Below are 20872 nucleotides of genomic sequence, written 5' to 3' on the forward strand. Positions count from 1 at the left end.
GATTACTTTTCAAAATCTCCAATAAATGTTTATTTGCAACTGTTAATCATCTTCAAACATTTACACCATTCAGGTTTAACCTTACAGCAGTGCTCAATACTGTCAGACTTTTACAATCCTTCATCACTTGAATTAAGATGATCAAATTTGAACACATGTCTGCATGTCTGCTTCATTAATTTCCACATGGGGCGGACGGGGATAAAATTTCAGACCGGGAAATCTCAAACTCATACAAACAAATTCATGGACAACACTATTTTTTGTATGGACCTGATATAAAAAAAGATTTAAATCTTTAGTTTGGGGACATGCAAAATAATTAAAAGTTCTCTCCGGAACTTCACCTTCACTTCATTTCTTTTTTCTTTTCAGTCTCTTTATTTTGCCCTGTTATCCATCTACCTCATGACTTTAACACTCAAGATTTAACAAAACTATACTTTCTAAATTGCCTACATGTCAAATTGAGTGCATCACTACAATATAAAATTCTAATACTGAATATGAGTCATGTTTTTCCCTCACAAAAATTAACTGCTTTTATTACGTAAAAGTACAGTAACCATGTTTTTTTTTATTATTATTATTGCAAATGGATTACCATTTGTATTTATTTTTAAATAAATAAATATGTAAATTTGTGGCATGGTTTAACAACAGTAACCTTTGTCTCTGAATTTATAGCAAATATTAAAACTTTGCATATGCTTTGATTCAAGTGTACTTTTGATATATTTGTCCAAAATGTGGCATATTCCGTCCGTGTTAGGCAATAGCAATCCCGTTTTTATGACTGGATTCTACTAACCAGACTGTTTCTGCATCGCGGAAATTATAGGGCCGTACGTCTCAGAATAGTCAGTTCAATTTGGGAAAGAAATTAATTACATCTGTATGTGGATGTGTGTAAATATTCAAATGTAATCCCCGCTGTAATCTTTAAAATTTTCAGAAGTAACTGTAATTTAATTACTCATTTTTTCTTAGTAACTGTAAGTGATTACAGTTACATTTATTTTGTAATTAAATTACGTAATTAAGTTACATGTAACTAGTTACTCCCCAACACTGGTTAATTGAATGCAAAGTGTGAGTTCTAGGAGAATGTTTGTCTCGTGATGAACATGTATCGCTCACTAGGAGTCGCTAAATGAACAGCTGCAGCACGCAGGTTATCTTTTTTTTTTTTTTCAATGGAGGATCAGTTGCCCTATTGGTTAAAATCCCCAAACAGTATACTTAAATATCAAATAAATAAATTACATCAAAACAGGGGCGTTTGCGTTTTGATGTGGTGGGCTGCTGTGGGCCAGAAAGTCCAGGGCCACTTTTTGGTCCCAGTCCGCCCCTGTGTATTAATGAAATGTAAAAAATATGGAAAAGAAAGGTTAAAACTCATTAATGAAGTAAAAAACATGGGTGTTGAATCATTTAATATGATAAGTCCTTTGAACTAAAACGCAGAACAAAGTAGAATATATGGTGCTATTATAAAATACATTAAAGAAATAGGAATAATTAATAGAATTTAATATATAATTTTTTTTTTTTTTGTCATCTGCCTATCAGTGCTTCACACTCCAGTCCAGTCAGTGGCGGTAAATGCACCAAAAGGTTTGTTTGCCATCCGCCATAAAAAGTTAGTAGAAGAAGAAGAAGAAGAAGAGGTAGAGATTGTTTTTCAAGCTAATACTTGTGCTTTTTTTTTTGCCAGAGATTTACTAAAAAGGGTTTCTTGTTATGGATACTGCACGGGCAGCACTACTTCACTGAATGCAAACTGGAGGAGTTTCCCCAGACAATATATATATATATATATCGCTGATGTTAGTTAGCAAGTTGTACGGGAAAGGACTAAGTGAACTAGTACACTATCATAAGCAAGTAGTAGGCGGCAGACAAAACATTATTATTATTAGGTATTATTAGATATCATTCTACCTACACCCTCCGACTAACGTCAGACTGGCAAGTTTGTGATCGTAAGATCCACGTGAATAGCGTGAGACATTAGGACCCCAGTGAACGGATAATTGAAAGTATTGTGAGTCTGATTATGAAATATCTAAATTGATACATAATCAACCTTTGTGATCAGTTAATTAGAAACATTGTCTAAATTCAGTGGTCACTTAAAACTGGAGTCAGATTGAACACGGAGCAAGACTAAAATTTAAACTAAAACGCTAGCGCAAGTAAAAGATCGAATACACATTAAACCTTCAACCAGGCCGCTGTATTCCACTCTTTGGGCCAGCGGGTGGATTTTTACAGTTGTTGACCTTCCCTCTGTGATCTCCCATCTCCTGTTGGTGAGGGTCTTTTCAGCACAACATTCAAATGTGCTCCAGAAAGAAGTTTGAGCTTCTCTGGTACTCAATAGAGGGCTGCAAATTGCAACCTAAATTCTGATATTAATAATTTCCTGTCACTGTGGTTTATTGGCTTTACTTTGATAACTTTGCAACATTTGAAAAGTACACATTTATGTGCAAAGAATTTAAGAGAAATTATGACTGGAGAAACTAAAAAGATAATTCTCACTAGAATCTGTCATTTATGAAAGTGAGGTTGGGCAAAACCGTGCAATGAAATAAAAAATGAGAGAATCTCAAAGGAAACTCTAATCTGGCAAAAAAAAAAAAAAAGCTCAGTCCCAGAGAACAACTGCTGCCATGCAGAAGACCCAGTGACTGTGAGTAAAATTCACAATCTAAAACTGTAACGCAAATAATAATAATTTTGAAGCTATTTAGAGGCTTGTAACCAAGGAAACCCATTCAGAGGACATCCGCAACTTCTCCTGAGGGAGAATTAGTCAAATCAATCAAATTAAATGTATTGAAAATCACTCAACAGTAGTAAAATCTCTGTAAAATTTCAACAACACTGTTCAAAGTGCAGTCTTAACCAATATTGCTTATAGCTTAGTTTTATTTTAGGTTTTGCAAAACTTACTACACAGTTGTATGATTCTCAGTGTTTGTCTTTAGGCAGACAAACAAAAACATGAAGAGACCATAAATCTAAAACAACATGTGTACTTTGCATTTGCATGTGCTCTGGGTTTGCCCAACCCCCAACCTTTCTCACACTCAGATAGATTCTCAAAAGAATGTATGGCATTATTTTAGTGACATCCCAGCTCAGAAACAAAAGAAAATTGTGTCCATCCATCCATCCATCCATCCATCCATCTTCTTCCGCTTATCCGGGGCCGGGTCGCGGGGGCAGCAGTCTAAGCAGAGAACCCCAGACTTCCCTCTCCCTAGACACTTCCTCCAGCTCTTCTGGGGGGACACCGAGGCGTTCCCAGGCCAGCCGGGAGACATAGTCTCTCCAGCGTGTCCTAGGTCTTCCCCGTGGTCTCCTCCCAGTGGGACGCGCCCGGAACACCTTCCCGGGAAGGCGTCCAGGAGGCATCCTGAACAGATGCCCGAGCCACCTCAGCTGACCCCTCTCGATGTGGAGGAGCAGCGGCTCTACTCTGAGCTCCTCCCGGGTGACTGAGCTTCTCACCCTATCTCTAAGGGAGCGCCCAGCCACCCTGCGGAGAAAGCTCATTTCGGCCGCCTGTATCCGGGATCTTGTCCTTTCGGTCATGACCCAAAGCTCATGACCATAGGTGAGAGTAGGAACGTAGATTGACCGGTAAATCGAGAGCTTTGCCTTGCGGCTCAGCTCTTTCCTCACCACGACAGACCGGTACATCGACCGCATTACTGCAGAAGCTGCACCGATCCGTCTGTCAATCTCCCATTCCATCCTTCCTTCACTCGTGAACAAGACCCCAAGATACTTAAACTCCTCCACTTGAGGCAGGAACTCTCCACCAACCTGAAGTGGGCAAGCCACCCTTTTCCGACTGAGGACCATGGCCTCGGATTTGGAGGTGCTGATTCTCATCCCAGCTGCTTCACACTCGGCTGCAAACCGTCCCAGTGCATGCTGAAGGTCCTGGCTTGATGAGGCCAACACGACAACATCATCCGCAAAAAGCAGAGACGAAATCGTGTTGTCACCAAACCTGACCCCCTCCGGCCCCTGGCTGTGCCTAGAAATTCTGTCCATAAAAATCATGAACAGAACCGGCGACAAAGGGCAGCCCTGACGGAGTCCAACACGCACCGGGAACAAGTCTGACTTACTGCTGGCAATATGAACCAAGCTCCTGCTCCGGTCGTACAGGGACCGGATAGCCCTTAAAAGCCGTGGAACACTGGAAAATTGTGTCCAATTCCACAAATCTTCAGATTGAGCAATTATTTGACCCATGCTTTCAATATGTGCTTGCAGTTCATTGAATGTTCACAGCAGCAAAACCTCTAGCTGGTTTCCAGTTTGGCCTGCTGCTATGCACACAATGCATGTCAGGACTGCTGTAGCCCAAGGACCAAATCAAGAGTATATCTTCAGAAAGATCAGAGAGAAGATAACCAGTCATTCTAAACAAGCTGCTCAAGAGGACCTACAGGGACCAGTAACAAAAAATATTTTAAATTTATACTATTTTTAATGTAATGTAATGTAATTTTTATTATAACAACCTTATAATATATTATATTACAATGGCCAGGCATGGCCTTTAATCTCATGATGATTCAGCATTGATTTAAAAGAAGAAAGAAAGTTGCTGAAGAATGATCAGAATATAGAAAGAGGGAAAGAAGTTGAAAGTAGTAGTGCTGTGAACAGAGAAAAACAGAAGGTGACGAATAGCAAGACTTATTAAGAATTGAAAATTAAAGGAATAATGATCAAACTCGTGAGAAAAGAACTTATTTCTCTTCTACTTGTGCAAAACTCTTCAATGAGAAATGTTAACATGATTTACAAATTAAATTAATCTTATTGAAATATTGTAAATAAGTCAAATCTAACCATGGCTATAAGATTATCTAAATTTGATTTCATTTATCTGCAACCCAGTAACAAGGGAAGGCCTAAGTTTTGACGTTTTCCCAAAACCACAAACACAGTGGCTCAAGTGTTAGCAAACAAAATCAATTTCTGTATCCAATATGGAGGTCACATCATGTTACCAATGATAAAAGAGTTTTAGTGTTAATTTTGGAGTTCAGCTGGTTAGGAAGCAGAGACGTGCCTATTGTGGGATTAGAATCTTAAGAATCTGTTTAAGATCTGCTGATGCTACAACGATGAGTGCAATGATACGGCTTCTTTCGAGTGTGTGTTTTTTATGTGACCCTTAAGGTGTCCTTTTCGGGCAAAACTCTTCCCGCACTGATCACATGGGTACGGCTTCTCTCCAGTGTGGACCCTCTCGTGTGTTTTCAGATGTTCTGACTGACTGAAACTCTTGTCACAGTGTGAACACTTGTAAGGTTTTTCTCCAGTGTGAGTTCTCTGGTGCCGTCTCAGTTGAGCACTATCAAAAAATACATTCCCACAATCAAAGCACATATGATTCTTCACACCGCTGTGTCTTTTCTGGTGTTTTTTTAAAGCAGCCAGCTCAGTAAAACTCTTTCCACACAAAGAACAAATGTGAGGCTTCTCCTGTGTATGAACTTTCCGGTGGTTCTTCAGGGCATCTGTCCTGAAAAAATCTTTACCGCATTGATCACAGGTATAGGGTCTTTTTCCAGAATGATAACGCAGGTGTAATTTGAAGCTGTTCGCCTTACTGAAACTCTTCCCGCACTGATCACATGTGTAGGGTTTCTCTCCAGTGTGGATTTTCATGTGAACTTTAAGACTTTTTTGTATGCAAAACTCTTTCCACACTGAGGGCAGGTGAAAGATGTCTTGGCACTTCTTTTCAACAAAGTACTTTCACTCTGTGAGGAACTCAATTCATTCAGTTCTCCATTCTCTTCATCCTCTTCCATTAGGTCTAAAATGAAAGTAAGACAGGTTTAATATTTTTTTAACAAAAAAGTGAGAAATGTGCAGGGAAAGAATATAAAATTAAACCCTTACGTAACAGCAGAAGCTGTGAATTGCTAAACAACAATTATTTTGATGCATTCATATGATTGATTGGCCGTTATTTGGGTTTACCAATATTTGTTTCCAATATTTAAGTTGGTCACAGTGCCATGCACTTAATGCCTCATCTGTGGTCATTCTTCAATAAGGTTCATTAGTTAACATTAGTTAATTACATTAGTTAACATATATAAATAACATAAATAATAATGAACAATATTTCCAAGCATTTATTAATCTTAGTTCATGTTAATTTCAGCATTTACTAATGCATTGTTAAAATCACAAGTTGTGTTTGTAAACATTAATGTACTATGAACATGAACATTGAATAACTCGATTTTTATTAACATTAACAAAGATTAATAAATTGTGTAATAAATGTATTGTTCATTGTTCATTCATGTTCATTGATACATTAATGTTAACAAATGGCATCTTATTGTAAAGTGTTACCATTTATATTTATTCATCATACTGTTGAACTTAACAGTATTTTCTCTCTTGTTATTTCATAAGAGCTTCAAAGAAGACGGAGAAAGCCAGAGTCTTGTGCCCCGCGTTTATCAGTATCAATATTATGCTTGTTGGGTGAAAAAAAAAAACTCAATTAACAAAGTAAAAAATAATTTGACTGATATCTTCCACACCCCAAGGTTTCTATAGATATCACGATATATCGACATCGTGAATTCTTATGGCCACAATAACCGTGATATGAAAAATCTGTAATGTTTTTCTACACTGTGGATTATCTGGTTCTGTTTCAGTTTATCGACTGCACTAAAGGACTTTCCACATTCAAAGCAGATATAATCTTTCACACTGCTGTCTTTTCTGGTGTAATTTAAAAGCACTCACACACGGTAAACTCTTTTCATATAAAGAACCCATATAAGACTTCTCCTGTGTGTGAACTTTCAGGTGGCGTTTTTCAGGGAATCTGAATAAGAAACGTTTTTGCCACACTGATCACAGTTATATGGCTTATCTTCAGAATGAGAACGCAGATTGAAAAGCTCCTTTTTGAGATAAACTCTTTCCACATTGACCACGTGTGTGTGGCTTCTCTTCATTGTGAACTCTCATGTGACAGTCAAGACTGAGAATCTCATTCCACGCTGATGGCAGGTGAAAGATATTTTGCCTCTTTTCGGTAAAAGTTACTTTCTCCATGTATTACATGATGTTGTTTCTCTTCTGTTTCACTCAGTTATTCACTCTCTTTTTTCCCTTTCACCAGATCTAAAAAGCAACAAAAAAGGGTTAATTTATATTTAATCCATTTATATTACATTCATGACGAAGGTGACCACACAGTCTCTGGGTCATGCGCTGTCCATGCAAGTGGTCCAGGACCGCCACCTCTGGCTGTGTTTGGTTGACATGAAGGAGCATTATAAAGTTTAGTTCCTGAATGCTCCCGTGTCACGGACCGGCCTTTCGGCGACGCTGTCGAGAGCTTTGCCCAGCAGTTCTCGACAGCACAGTAGCAGACTGAGGCATCCTGTGCCGGAGGAAAACTGCTCCTTCCACCCGGACTGCAGCCCCTCGCCTGCTCGTCGACATGGGTGCCCCCCTGCGGCGGCCCCCGCTCCCACACAGCAGCAGCACAAGCAGCGTCGTGGAGCCGGTCGCAGGCAGGGTACCCAGCCCGTCCAGGCCCCCGCCAAACCCAGTGGTAAGCACAGGTGCAAGAGGCCCTGGGACAGGCGCCCTGGAGATAGAGGAGACTGTGGGGAGCTGGTGACTCACCACTCCTTCCCCCGGAGGAGGGCCGGGTAGAGAATCTTTTCACTTTGTTTTGTTCCAACGCTGGCCCAGCAGCCCATGGTTGTGTTTAATAGTGATATATAAATAAAATAGACAATGACATTGGATGAAAGACATAACCAGACATAACTGGTCAATTCATCAGTTTGCTCCTAATGGCAATGGGCCAGCCATATCAGCATGTGACATAAGACAGCTGATGAACTTCACTTATATCACGTGTTTGTTGTGAATGTGTTACCACAGCCCAATCAATTCCAAATATTGGATTTAGGACAATATCAAAAAATAAGTAAAATAAATCAAAGCATAATGTGTATATAGTGCATTTAGATATGTTAAATATATTTTAATCACTAAAAGGATCAATAAATGAGAAGATAATACAATAAAATAATCTCTCTCTCTGTGTAAACATACTGTACAGTACACACACACACACACACACACTCAGGGAGACTATACCAGACTATAGGAACCAGGGGTCTCTCACACACACACACACACACACACACACACACACACATGCGTGCACACTCAGGCAGACAATAGGCCCTGCTTGTTTAAGTCCAGATTTGGGAAATGTATGTAACACAATCTCTGGTTACTTTAACTCAGAAGGTCTTTGTGTGTCTGTGACCACTGGATGTTGGTCAGACATGCCAGCCTCAGGATTGAGAGAGACTGTCAAGGTTGTCGAAATTGCTTTAAAAAATTGCCGGCAGCTGTTCAAGTACTTAGAGAAGCCTCTAGTTGCTTAAAGAAGCCTCCCACACATATGTAACCATAAGTCTCCTGTGTCTGTCTGAAGCTGAGCTGATATTTGTGACCCCAGGGGCACCGTTACGTGACCTTAGGATGCGAGAGAGATTTCTGAGCAGACATGACTTTTTCATTTTTACTTTCAGGGATATACAATAACCCATATGGTTCCAATATAGATAAAAATATCAGAGATATGTCTGCCCATTCCCCTGCTTGTAAGTTGCTTGGTGCTATTCATTAGATGTCACAAACACAGTCTGAGTTTGCTATCCATGTGGGGACTCCCCACAGGGGTAATGTTTTTTATACAGTACAAACTGATTTTTTTTACACCAACCCTACACCTAAACCTACCCCTTGCAGAAAACTTTCTGCATTTTTACAATCTCAAAAAATTTATTCTCTACGATTAATAAGCTTCTGTAACCATGGTGATCTGAATTATGTCTCCACGGTGACACAGATCACCATGAGTTGGTGTGTATTCAGGTCTAAGTCCCCACCAGTGTAGAACAACATGTGCACATGCACACACGCACACACAGACCATTCAAGCAGATGTATAAAATAACTTATTTCTGATGTAAAGAAGATGGTAATAAATAGAATATTTGACTATATATAGAAAACAATATAAAAATAAGCATGGCTCTTAAACAGTTTTAAGTTACAATAAATATGAAAAAAAGCCTTATGTCTTTCAGAGCGCTAAGCGGTAGATCTTTACACAGTGATTAAAAAAAAAATTATCAAATAAAATAAAAAGGTTTTGATTCTTTATAAGTTAATTCTTTCTACAAAGATTCCATTTCAATTAAATTCCCAGAAAATATAAAGCCAAAATATATTACAAAAGAATCATGTTTGACAAATATGGATGTTGCTAAGAATGTATTTAAGAAATGAGGAAAGCCACAACTCCAAACAGATCCTCACACACACACACACACACACACACACACACACACACACACACACACACGCAATGACATCATTCAGAAGGTCAACAGTCCAGGTCAGCACTTTTGGCCATGGTCAAAACGCTAAAAGCTGGGGTTTTAAAATACAACTAAACCAGATGATAGATTACGATTACTTTTTGCCAAACTAAAGTTTAGAGTAATATCCATCCTGAGGTGTATAACATCTGAGCGAAATATCTTTCTAAGTTCAATTACAGGGATCCAGATGCGGCTTCTTACCGAACAAAGAAATGTTCACATTCATTCAACATATTTTATTTAAAATTTTGCACAAGTACCATGGTTTCAAGGTTGTTGTTTTTTAAGGCTTGTCTAATTTAGATGCATCGGAATGTGGCTTTTCAGCATCCAACATGAATTTAAAGAGTTGTATCAGTTGAGCTGGTTTCAGATGTTTATTAGCATTTTCTATATTTTAAGTTTTTATTTTTTACTCACATAGATATAGAATAGCGAGTTTCATAAACCAAAACTAAGACTACATTCTGATCCGAAATAACTGATTGTAGCATTGTTTTTCAGATGAACAAGTATGTTAACTTAGCATGTTTCTTAAATATCTGCAAACATATTATAGTATTCTTATGGTTTAGCAGAGTCAAAAACTTACACATAGCACCTTTAATGAAATGATTAAGCACACGCACACCATACGAGGTGTCGATCAAAAGACATCAAAGTTGCATGAGAGGCATAAAACTGCACACTCACTTGCAGGTGATCCTTTATTTTACCACCGTCTCGGCACAACGCCTTTGTCAAGGTATCCGTGTAAGTGGAGGTAAACAGTAAAATCAATGGAATAAAAGAAAAAAAAGATTTGCCTTTTGATGTCAAAATCAAAAATGCTAATTGTTTTTATAGAATACTGTCTATACTATGGATGAAAACTGCTGTGGATGGCCTATTCTACGAAATATTCTATGAAATATCTTTAAAAGCCTATTACTATTAACATTTTTACATAACATTTATCTCACAGTTCTGACTTTTTTTAAATTGCTAATGTAAGTTTACATCTCCTAATTCAGACTTTATAACTCGAATTAACTCAAAAACGTGACTTTGTCAATTCTGAAGGCCAATTTTCGTACCAACAACGAGAGCTACACAGGGGATTTATAAGACCTGCTGCTTTTGCCAGACCCGAGATCATTTCTACCCAGCCAAACACGGCCGTTGAGCAGCATTAAGCGTCATCGTGACAGCTGACCACGCGACGTTAACCAATACATTTTCAGGCGAAGATGCTAAAAACAGGTTCTTCTTCTTCTTCATTGGATTTTTACGGCAGTTGGCATCCAAAATGTTGCATCTAAAAGCAGGTTCGCGGCTAAAGTTTGTTAAACGACGTCATGACGCAGTTCCGTATTCTTCTGCTAGTGTTTTATGGCGGTTTTGGCAAACCAGCGTAAAGGTGCATTACCGCCACCTGCTGATCTGGAGTGTGGATTGCGCATAGATTTGGACTACAGATACAAACATTCCGTCGGATGATGATGCCACTTTTAACCACGAAGCAAAGGCAAGTTCCATGAAAAAAAAAAAAAAAAATGCTTGTAAGTCTCTGGATAAAAGCATCTCTGCTAAGCCTCTGCTAAATGCTTAATTTAATTTTAAATTTTAATTTCCATGCAAGTTTTCTGGTAGGACCAAATCATTTAGGGACCTATTTCACCATTCACCAGTGTGATCACTCAAAATTCATCTAAAACGCATCTGCCCTAGTGTTTCGACGCAGGATAGCAAGTGTTAGTAAAATAACTGTCGCCTTTTGAAGTCCACATGAAATCAAAATTGACTATATTTACTTTGTTCGCCTAAATTGATCGTTTTGTGCTGAACAATTCGTCCATGTGAGCCAATCCACAAAAAAAAAATAATAATAATTTTGGCTTCATAATCTTTAATCAAAATCTGAAAATGCCCCTCCCCTCTGCATTGGAGGACCTTCACTAATGACGTAGGCTTGAGGAATTTGGTGTCTGCTTAATCCGTAACCACGCCCCTCCAACTGACACTGACAGTAGACAGGCTGCCTGTGTGTTTGCGAGCATTGACAGCGCGTGAAAGGAGAGATGGCGAGGAGGTGCATTTTTGTAAATGATCCTCCGTGTGTTCCTGTTTTTCATCTTCCTCCTCCTCCTGCTGAAAACTAAATTGCAGTGATTCAGGTGGCGAGTAATCCTCAACAACCGATTGTAAACTTGCGTTTAGATCTGCCTCCATTTTTTTAATTAAACACCTACTGATCTAGATCCAATCAGGTGCTAGTTGGAAAATAAGCCACGCCCACTATTTTCCTCATTTATTATTCCGTTTCTCTCGGAAATACGTCACAACACTGGAGAAGTAAATATCTTTAAAAACCACTTGGAAGCGAATAGCACATAACTGCTATTAACGTTACTGCTGTAACCATGTCTCTCGGTACAACGTCTAAACAAGACTAAACTTAGTCTTACAAGAGTAAACATGCTTCATCGCTTCCAAAAGCCTCTGTTTCCACAGTCCATACTACAACATGAAAACAGCGTTCCAAACGTATCCGCTCGGAAGACCGTCTAAAGAGCCCCGAGGCCAAATGAGAGGAAGATGGTTTTCCAACAGGAACATAATAATGTGGACAAGGCTTGAGGAATTGTCAAATCAGGCAACCAATTGCTGAGCTGGTGACACAGTAGGCTACCCATTCATTTTTAGCTTGCCCCATTAAATGTTACTAACCCTTTTTACGCTTCCCACAGCCAACATCTACAGCATCCGAAGCAAGTAGCCTTGCACGTACCTCCTCACTGCCGCAGCAGTATCTGCTCCCGCAGGAGCCTTTCCCATATCTCCCCACTGCCGCAGCAGTGTCTGCTCCCGCAGGAGCCTTTCCTATACCTCCCCACTGCCGCAGCAGTGTCTGCTCCCGCAGGAGCCTTTCCTATACCTCCCCACTGCCGCAGCAGTGTCTGCTCCCGCAGGAGCCTTTCCTGTACCTCCTTACTACCGCAGCAGTGTCTGCTCCTGCAGGAGCCTTTCCTATACCTCCCCACTGCCGCAGTAGTGTCTGCTCCCGCAGGAGCCTTTCCTATACCTCCCCACTACCGCAGCAGTGACTGCTCCCGCAGAAGCCTTTTCTATACCTCCTCACTGCCACAGCAGTGTCTGCTCCCGCAGGAGCCTTTCCTATACCTTCCCACTGCCACAGCAGTGTCTGCTCCCGCAGGAGCCTTTCCTGTACCTCCTTACTACCGCAGCAGTGTCTGCTCCCGCAGGAGCCTTTCCTATACCCCCCCACTGCCGCAGCAGTGTCTGCTCCCGAAGGAGCCTTTCCTGTACCTCCTTACTACCGCAGCAGTGTCTGCTCCCGCAGGAGCCTTTCCTATACCTCCTCACTTCCGCAGCAGTGTCTGCTCCTGCAGGAGCCTTTCCCGTATCTCCCCACTGCTGCAGCAGCATCTGTTCACATGAAAAAAAAAAAAAAACACACACATCACCTCCGCTTATAGGTATGCCATGCGTCCTAGGTTGCGGTGATAGCATCATGTATCGACAATAGCCAAGACGATATTAGGCCCATTCTCCAATCAACGTTTTTTATTATAATTATTAGGTGGCCTACCATAATTCGGCTATCAAACCGCTCCGTTATCCCATCTCAGCACTGCACTTCACGCTCGCCCGTGCTCTCAAAGGATGATGTGAGCCTGTAGGTGGCAAAGAAGTCTCCATCCACAAATAGACATGCATCGTTTGCAGATATAAGGTATTCCATCGTACTTTAACAGGTAAATCCGATACGTGCCGTATTTTAAAGGAGCTCTCACTAACGGAGTTTAATGCCACAGTTACATTAGAATGCACCTCATTCTGGTCTCAGGGGCGGCGCGTCGGTCCCATCATGAGGCATGTGGTCCGGAGCGCGTATGACCAAGTCATAATTTCAACCGAACTCACTCCAAATATATGAACTTACCGGTTTTTGAATACCTTATATTTAAGGCATTTGTTTATGTCCATATTATAAATGGAATCTACTATCGTTTAAAAAAAAAAAATATATATATATATATATATATATATAAATAAATTCACAGGACAAGCTAGATGACAGTAGTGCCGACTACATGAACTAGCAGTTTTAAATATAGTATTTTATATTTAATGCCAGTTTATCAGTACGTCCGAAAAATATATATATATATATTATATATTTTTCGATTATTGGTGATTCCATAGGCTCTTTCGTGCACCTGCATGGTTAAGATGGCAAATAGTAAGCTCAGACAAGTATAAAGAATCTTTCTCTTACTCCACCCATGCACGATTACATCGTTGATATGTACCATCAATCTCATGTGCTGACAATATGACAATTCGACAACGACCACATCGCCGATACATGGCACCTATTTGGGGTACACTGGCACAGGAAATCCAATTTATTTTTGCACGCTTAATTTCGAATACAATGACTGCACCAAGATTTTTCGGACTCATTATCGGAAGCAGCTTATTGGATTTGCTAAACAATTATTCAAGTAAGCCTCACAGCGTCTACCCTCGTAGACAACCAAATCCTCCTTAGTATCTCCTTAGTATAGTCAGGCGCTGCAAGAGTGCTCCCGGTTGAGCCAACCTTTGCTTTCTCCGTTCAACTATCAGCAAAGCTTACTCGTATGACATCGTGAGTATTAAACTCCTGTCAGATGCTTTCCCGCTTAAGCAATCTTGGACTTTCCATCCGACCACCAGCGAAGCATACCCGATTAAAAATCCCGATTAACCCAAAAAAACAAAAATAAAAACACCGGATGCCAGCCATAGCCTCCCGGCCAGATAACCTTACCTTTTTCTATCCTATGGCCGGCAAGGCTTCTCTCTTCGATGCCAGGAGCTCGAGCTCCCATCGGATGCTGACGAGAGCCTCCTGGCCAGACAACCTCACCTTTTCCATTCTGCGGCCAGCAAGTCTTACCCGTTCGTTGCCAGGAGCTCACACTCCCTTCGGACGTAGGTTAAAGCCCCCGGCTACCCTTTTGCCATTCTGTCTTACGTACGGAGAGGTTTACCCATCCAATGCATGGAGTCAAGGCTCCCATTGGATAGGCTCCCATAGGTGAGAGCTTCCCGGCTAGACAACCTTACCTTTTCCGTCCTTTGGCCAGCGAGGCTTAACCGTTCGATTCCGGGAGCTAAGCTCCTGTCGGCCGAAGGTAAGAGACTCCCGGCTGGACAACCTTTTCCGTCCTTCAGCCAGAGAGGTTTACCCGTTCGATTCCTGGAGCTAAGCTCCTATCGGACGTCGGTCAGAGCCTCCTGGCTAGACAACCTGACCATTTCCATCCTTGGCCAGCGAGGCTCACCCGTTCGATGCGAGTGCTCCCATCGGATGCTGGCGAGAGCCTCCTGGCCAGCCAACCACGACCATTCCACGTGGTTTAGGTTACAAAACCTACAAGCAAGCCGCTCGATGCCGCAGGTACCAAACACACAAATAAACCCTCTCTCCTTCCTACAGTCGTCAAGGCTTACCCGTCTCTTGCCGTGAGTAGAAAACTCCCATAAGACGCCGACAACAGCCTAACGACCACACAAACTTACCTTTTCCATCCTACGGCCTGCGAGGCTCACCCAGTTGTTTTGGGGGAACAGGAAGTCCCCGTTGGATGCTGGCAAGAACCTCATGGCCACCTATCGTTACCTTTTCTGTCCCACATCCGGAGAGGCTTACCCGTTCGATGCATGTGCTCCCTTCGGACGCCGGCGAGAGCCTCCCGGTTAGACAACCTTACCTTTTCCTTTTCTATGGTCAGCGAGGCTTACCCGTTCGATGCGCGTGCTCCCTTCGGAGGCTGGCGAGAGCCTCCTGGACAGACTTCCTTTACGTTTCCACTCTACGGTCGACGAGGCTTACCCGTTCGATGCGTGTGCTCCCTTCGGACGTCGGTAACAGTCTCTCGGCCACGCAACTTACCTTTCCATTTGACGGTAGGCGAGGCTTAACCGTCCGATGCTACGAGTCTCGTCCTCTCGCCAAATCCTGCAAAAAAAAAAAAAGTCATCGGTCGGTAGGGCTCACCATTCCAACGCCACAAGCTCCAGTTGAGCACCGGCTCAAGCCCTACCGACCGGGCGCCAACAACTACGTAGTTCACTAGCTGCAGCCGGTAGGGCCTACTCTCCCAATGCCCAAGTCGCTCCCTCTGGAGTACGTAGGCCCTTCCAGCCTGTCAATGAGACGACTTCTCAGGAAACCAAATCAGCCCCCGCCAGTACTCTGTGCTTTTTGGGGCTGTCCTCTTGTATATTTGCTTTTTTGGGGGGTACTCTAGGTTCGGGCCATTCCCGAGCTCGGAGCCCTTCCCCAGACAGCACGCCAAATACGCATACCATACCTCAGCTAATTATATGTAAGCGTGAACTGAGAACTGTGAAACTTTGATGAAGAGTTTAGTGAAGTCTGCCAGTCCGGTAAAATAATAGACAATACAAGAAGATAAGTTTTCATTTTCCTGCTTTATTAATTAACTTCTGACCAATTTGCAATAACTGTAGGAGCTTCTCTGTCTCTAGGCTTGAAACGAACACAGGAGCACATTTTTTTCATCTCATAACAAATCGAAGCTCCATGGAATCAGAACACAATAAAAGGTGAAAGGTTGATACAATCAATAATGACAATCAATGATTTAATTTTATACCATAAACCAAAATGACATTAAATATATATATATATATATATATATATATATATATATATATATATATATATATATATATATATATATATATATATATATATATATATATATATATATATATATATATTGGATGATAATCAATATTTGAGTTAATCTCATAGTCTCAAATCTTATACTTGAGACTATGGTGAACACTTTTTATATTTATATGCACATACACTAATTTATCTAACACACATACTTAGTGTACACTTAAATGAATACATAACTGCCTATTGTAATATACCTGCACATACAATTTTCAGTTTGTATATTGTCATTCCCTACCTACTTATTTGCATTTTTTATTCTTTTGTTATTTGATTTTTGTTCTGACGCCATCATTCTGTTGCACTGCGGAGCTTCTGTCACGAAAACAAATTCCTTGCATGTGTAAACAAACATAAAGCTCATTCTGATTCTGAAACTGTTGGTTTTGAAGGTAAACTTTATTTGCTTTGACAACTCTGGATGTTTGCTTGTCTTGTCGCTTACTGTGGCTGGTTAAGACTTGAAGATTTTATGGAGAAGAGGTTTTATTGCTCGACATATAATTGTGTCAAGTTTGATGAGGACGCAGCATTGCACTTGAAGTGGAGGACCTGAACATTAATGTGATTTCTGACATATGTTTCTTGTATGTCGGAGAAGAGAACATGATTGAGTGAAACTTTTACCACATGAAGAGCAGTGATATGGCTTCTCTCCAGTGTGTGTCCTTTCATGTCTTTTACAAGATCCATAAGTACTGAATGTCTTGTCACAGTGTAAACATTTGTTAGGTTTTTCTCCAGTGTGGATTCTCTGGTGCAGTCTGAGTTCAACATTTCTAATAAAGGTCTTCCCACAATCAAAGCACATATGATTCTTCACACCGCTGTGTCTTTTCTGGTGATTTTTTAAATGTAGCAGCTGAGCAAAACTCTTTTCACACAAAGAACACTTGTGATGTTCCTTCTTTGTATGAACTTTCATGTGGTCCTTCAGGGATTTTGCACCAGAAAAGCTTTTTCCACACTGATCACAGTTATATGGTCTTTCTCCAGAATGAGTGATCAGATGTGATTTTAAATTCCTTAAATATGCAAAACTCATCCAACACTGATCGCACACATAAGGCTTCACTCCAGTGTGGATCCTCATGTGTTCAGTAAGGCTCGTTTTCTGTGTGAAACTCTTCCCACATTGATCACATGTGTATGGTTTCACTCCACTATGAACTTTCAAGTGAACTTTTAAAATTTTTTTGTAGGCAAAACTCTTCCTGCACTTCCTACATTTAAAAGGCCTCTCTCCGGTGTGGATTCTCATGTGATCCGTTAAGGAATTTTTTTGAGTGAAACTCCGTCCACATTGATCACACGTGTAAGGCTTCTCTCCGGTGTGAACTATCATGTGGAGTTTAAGACTTAGTTTGTTTCTGTAAATATTTCCACACAGATGACAAATGGGCTTTTTTTGCCCTTTTGCTGTTCTTCTCTGTAAGAAATTGCTTTCAGTCTGTTTCTGCTCCGCTTCACTGAGGTCTTCACTCTCCTCGTCCTCTTCCATCAGGTCTAAATTGAAAATAAAAGTTTAATTTCAAAACAGAAATTCAAAGACAGAAATGTAAAGGGAAATAATATTGGTTACAGAAAATTATGATTGTTTTGATGATTTTACATAAAGGAAAATATAACATAATATAAATTTGTGTTTCTGGAACTTTAATTGGATATATTGATCTTGTAATGAATATGAATGTTTGCTCCTTTCACTGATCCTTTGCAAAAAAAGTTTGTGCCCAGTACATAAAAAGTGTTTTTTTTATTTTTTTTTAAGTTTTATAATATAAATGTTCTTTAGCATCATAAATTTAGAATCAAGATTAAACACCAACCTCTTTGTTCTTCAGAATCTTCATGTTCCATTCTGCAGGGTTCTGGATCACTCATGCTCTCAGTGTTCTTTCAGGAACTGTCTTCTTCACTTGTAGGCTGGTGGGAATATTCCCGCATTCATCAGGGAATTGTGGGTGGAGCTTCACTGGTGAGTTGCTGTGGGAGGAGACTCACAAAAGTTGGATGGCTGTGCATGAAAAGCAGATCTGCCAAAATCCAAAATAAAGGAGTTACTGAATTACACACAGTTTAAGCATTTATGTTTTGTATATCACAAGAAGTTTATCTATCAATTTATGAAAATGTAACATTTAGTTATGACTCATTTCTGTTTTATGTGTGAATAATCTAAACATTTCATTCCATTTTTTATCCTTTTACCAACCGTATGAACAAAAGAAAAGAGATTTAGAAAAATATGCATTCGTACCACAATTAAAATAATCAAAATATAAACTATGAATAATAAAACACACTCTTAAAAATAAAGGTGCTTCACGATGCCATTGAAAAACCTTTTTGTCTAAATGGTTCCATAAAGAACCTTTAACATCTGAAGAAACTTTGTTTCAGAAAAGTTTTTTAGGTTTTGTTAATTGTTGTTGTTGTTGTTTTTTTTATCTTGTTTTTATGTGAAACTTGATTTTTCACAGACTATAATTTTTTTTATAGATTTTTTTTAAAGATATATATCTTGGAATGAAAAGTGGTGATCACATAGTTGGCCTCAATATGACACCAATAAAATAAGCTTTAACTGGCAGTTTACATCTAAAGACATCAGCATAATCGACCCGTTTGGACTACATCCCTCTACTTCCTGCAGTAATGACATCACTAAAACTGTTTTTTGACTAACCTCTGCCCACAGGAATACACAAAAAGGGGGCGTGGTCTTGTTGCGTTCGCGCGGAGAAGGAGGAAGAGTTGCGTTTGAAGAGTGTGTTTGTCGCCATGTCGTCGAAACGCTGTTATTTTCATCTCAGAGTCCAATCATCTTTGTTTGGGCTTCCCAGGGACGCTGTACTTGGAGATTAATGGTTACAATTTTTGTTTAACTTGGTTCCCGAAAATTATAATCCACATGTAAATCTATGTGCAGCACATTTTGCTGAGGACAGCTTCCTCAATCTCAATCTGTTTAATGCCGGATTCGCAAAAAGATTATTCTCGAAAGATGGAGCAGTTCCCTCTTTGTCTGGAGAATACGTTGTTTATGGACCACAACCGGTAAGTGTAAGTCGGTGCGTTTAACAGTTCTGTAACTTATTACACAAAGGGAAACGCTGTTTAGCTTTTGTTTTATGGTGTCTCCTTTATCTATGCACCTTTTACCTGTTTATTTGTTATTCTCAGGTAGGTAAGGAAAGTCGACTCTGGACAAAACTATAAGCATTTCAAAAGTACTTACAATTTGCTCAGAAGACTTCCCTGTGGTCAGTTCTTGCTTACGGCTCTTAAATTACTACTCTTGCAGACCATAACTTGTCACTAATAAAATACAAGTTTTATTAAAGTTAACAAAAGTTATATCAAAGTACAATAGAAAAGTTACAAAATCAAGGTATAATCAGCTGGTATCAGGGTCGAGGGATACTGTGCTTGTTCAATATCCGTCTGTCGAGTCTCTCTCTCAGTCTTTTATACACAGACGTTGAACGCTGGTTCTTCTGATGTCATCACCTGGAGTGCTGCCAACTCCTCTGCCGAGGCTTTCAGTTGTTTACGTCACATTGCTTTAGCCCTTTTCCTCTTCTTTTTCCTCTTAACCATCTGCGAAATACACCTTAACTACTATATTATCATAAAAACTATTTCTAATACATAAGTGTTTCTACTCTAAATCAGTCACTACATACAGTACATTTCATGCAAGTAAGCAGTTTTCTTAATGTTAGTGAAGTTACACAATACATTTTCCATATAGCATTAATCACAGGGTTACAGCTTTGTACTTAAGCAAAAGCATTATTACTACTTAGGTTACAGTACATCTGTTTATAGCAAATTAAGCATTAATCAAGACAGTACAATTGCAAAATCATCATCTCCATTAACACCCACTGCTTTGCAATTTTGCTGGCTGATTTCTTCCTAACATCTTCAAGCTAAAGTACTGTTCAAGATATTTTTTAAACTTATTATATTTTGCAAGCATCATATACACAGTGCCTTCATGCATCAGTAAGCTGGTATGTAACACATCCATATAGTTTTCAACCCAAACTCGAGAATTCTTTCTTTCCATTGCACTTTTTTTTTTTCATTTCCAGATACAGTAGTATCAGGTGGTCAAACCTTTGTGCTCTGCTTGACAATGCTAAGATACTGTCCAAATCTTGCTCTCAAAAATTGTCAGTTCTTAAATTTGTGTACACAGGCCCAAATAAGACGCCCCCAGGGGTCCTCACTCAGAAACGTGCGGCTCTTCCCCTCTCTCCGACATCCTCTTCAGAAGCCAAGAGAGGGGATCTGGCATTCCAGGCATACCTTCTGATGTGCGAGCCGCTGGTTTGATCCTTAGCACTTTGGGGCGTGAAGGCGGGCTGCGTTGGAGTTAAATCCTTCTTCTCCAGGAACTCCACAAATTTCTCTGCCTATAATAAAAAGCAGTTCATCAAGTTTGACCCCTTTTACAACTTCAGCTGTAAATTTATTATGCAAGCAGTGCACAAGAATCTAATCCCCCGATCCCCAATATGTACCAGTCTTTACGTTCAAAAAGATTGTAAGTTATTTTTTATTATTTTCAAATGTCTACATGCACTCCAGTCATCAATTCATA

The 20872-nt window shown here is 40.1% G+C and overlaps 2 protein-coding genes across 2 annotated transcripts in view; one reads left to right on the plus strand and one right to left on the minus strand.

The window, feature by feature from the left end:
• The window catches only part of LOC132159615 (SLAM family member 5-like), a 193411-nt gene that overhangs the window by 61630 nt on the left and 110909 nt on the right, over window positions 1-20872 (plus strand). The window lies entirely within an intron of this gene.
• Window positions 4242-5838, minus strand: LOC132159633 (zinc finger protein 239-like). The gene has a single exon (XM_059569207.1). The coding sequence runs from the start codon at window positions 5707-5709 to the stop codon at window positions 5155-5157; it is 555 nt and encodes a 184-aa protein (XP_059425190.1). The 5' UTR covers window positions 5710-5838; the 3' UTR covers window positions 4242-5154.

The sequence above is a fragment of the Carassius carassius genome, chromosome 16, assembly GCF_963082965.1.
Source record: "Carassius carassius chromosome 16, fCarCar2.1, whole genome shotgun sequence".
In the NCBI taxonomy this organism is placed as follows: Eukaryota; Metazoa; Chordata; class Actinopteri; order Cypriniformes; family Cyprinidae; genus Carassius; species Carassius carassius.

What these genes read in the sequence shown, in the direction of transcription:
- LOC132159633 (XM_059569207.1), bottom strand. Translation starts at nt 5,709, where the DNA reads ATGAAAATCCACACTGGAGAGAAACCCTACACATGTGATCAGTGCGGG.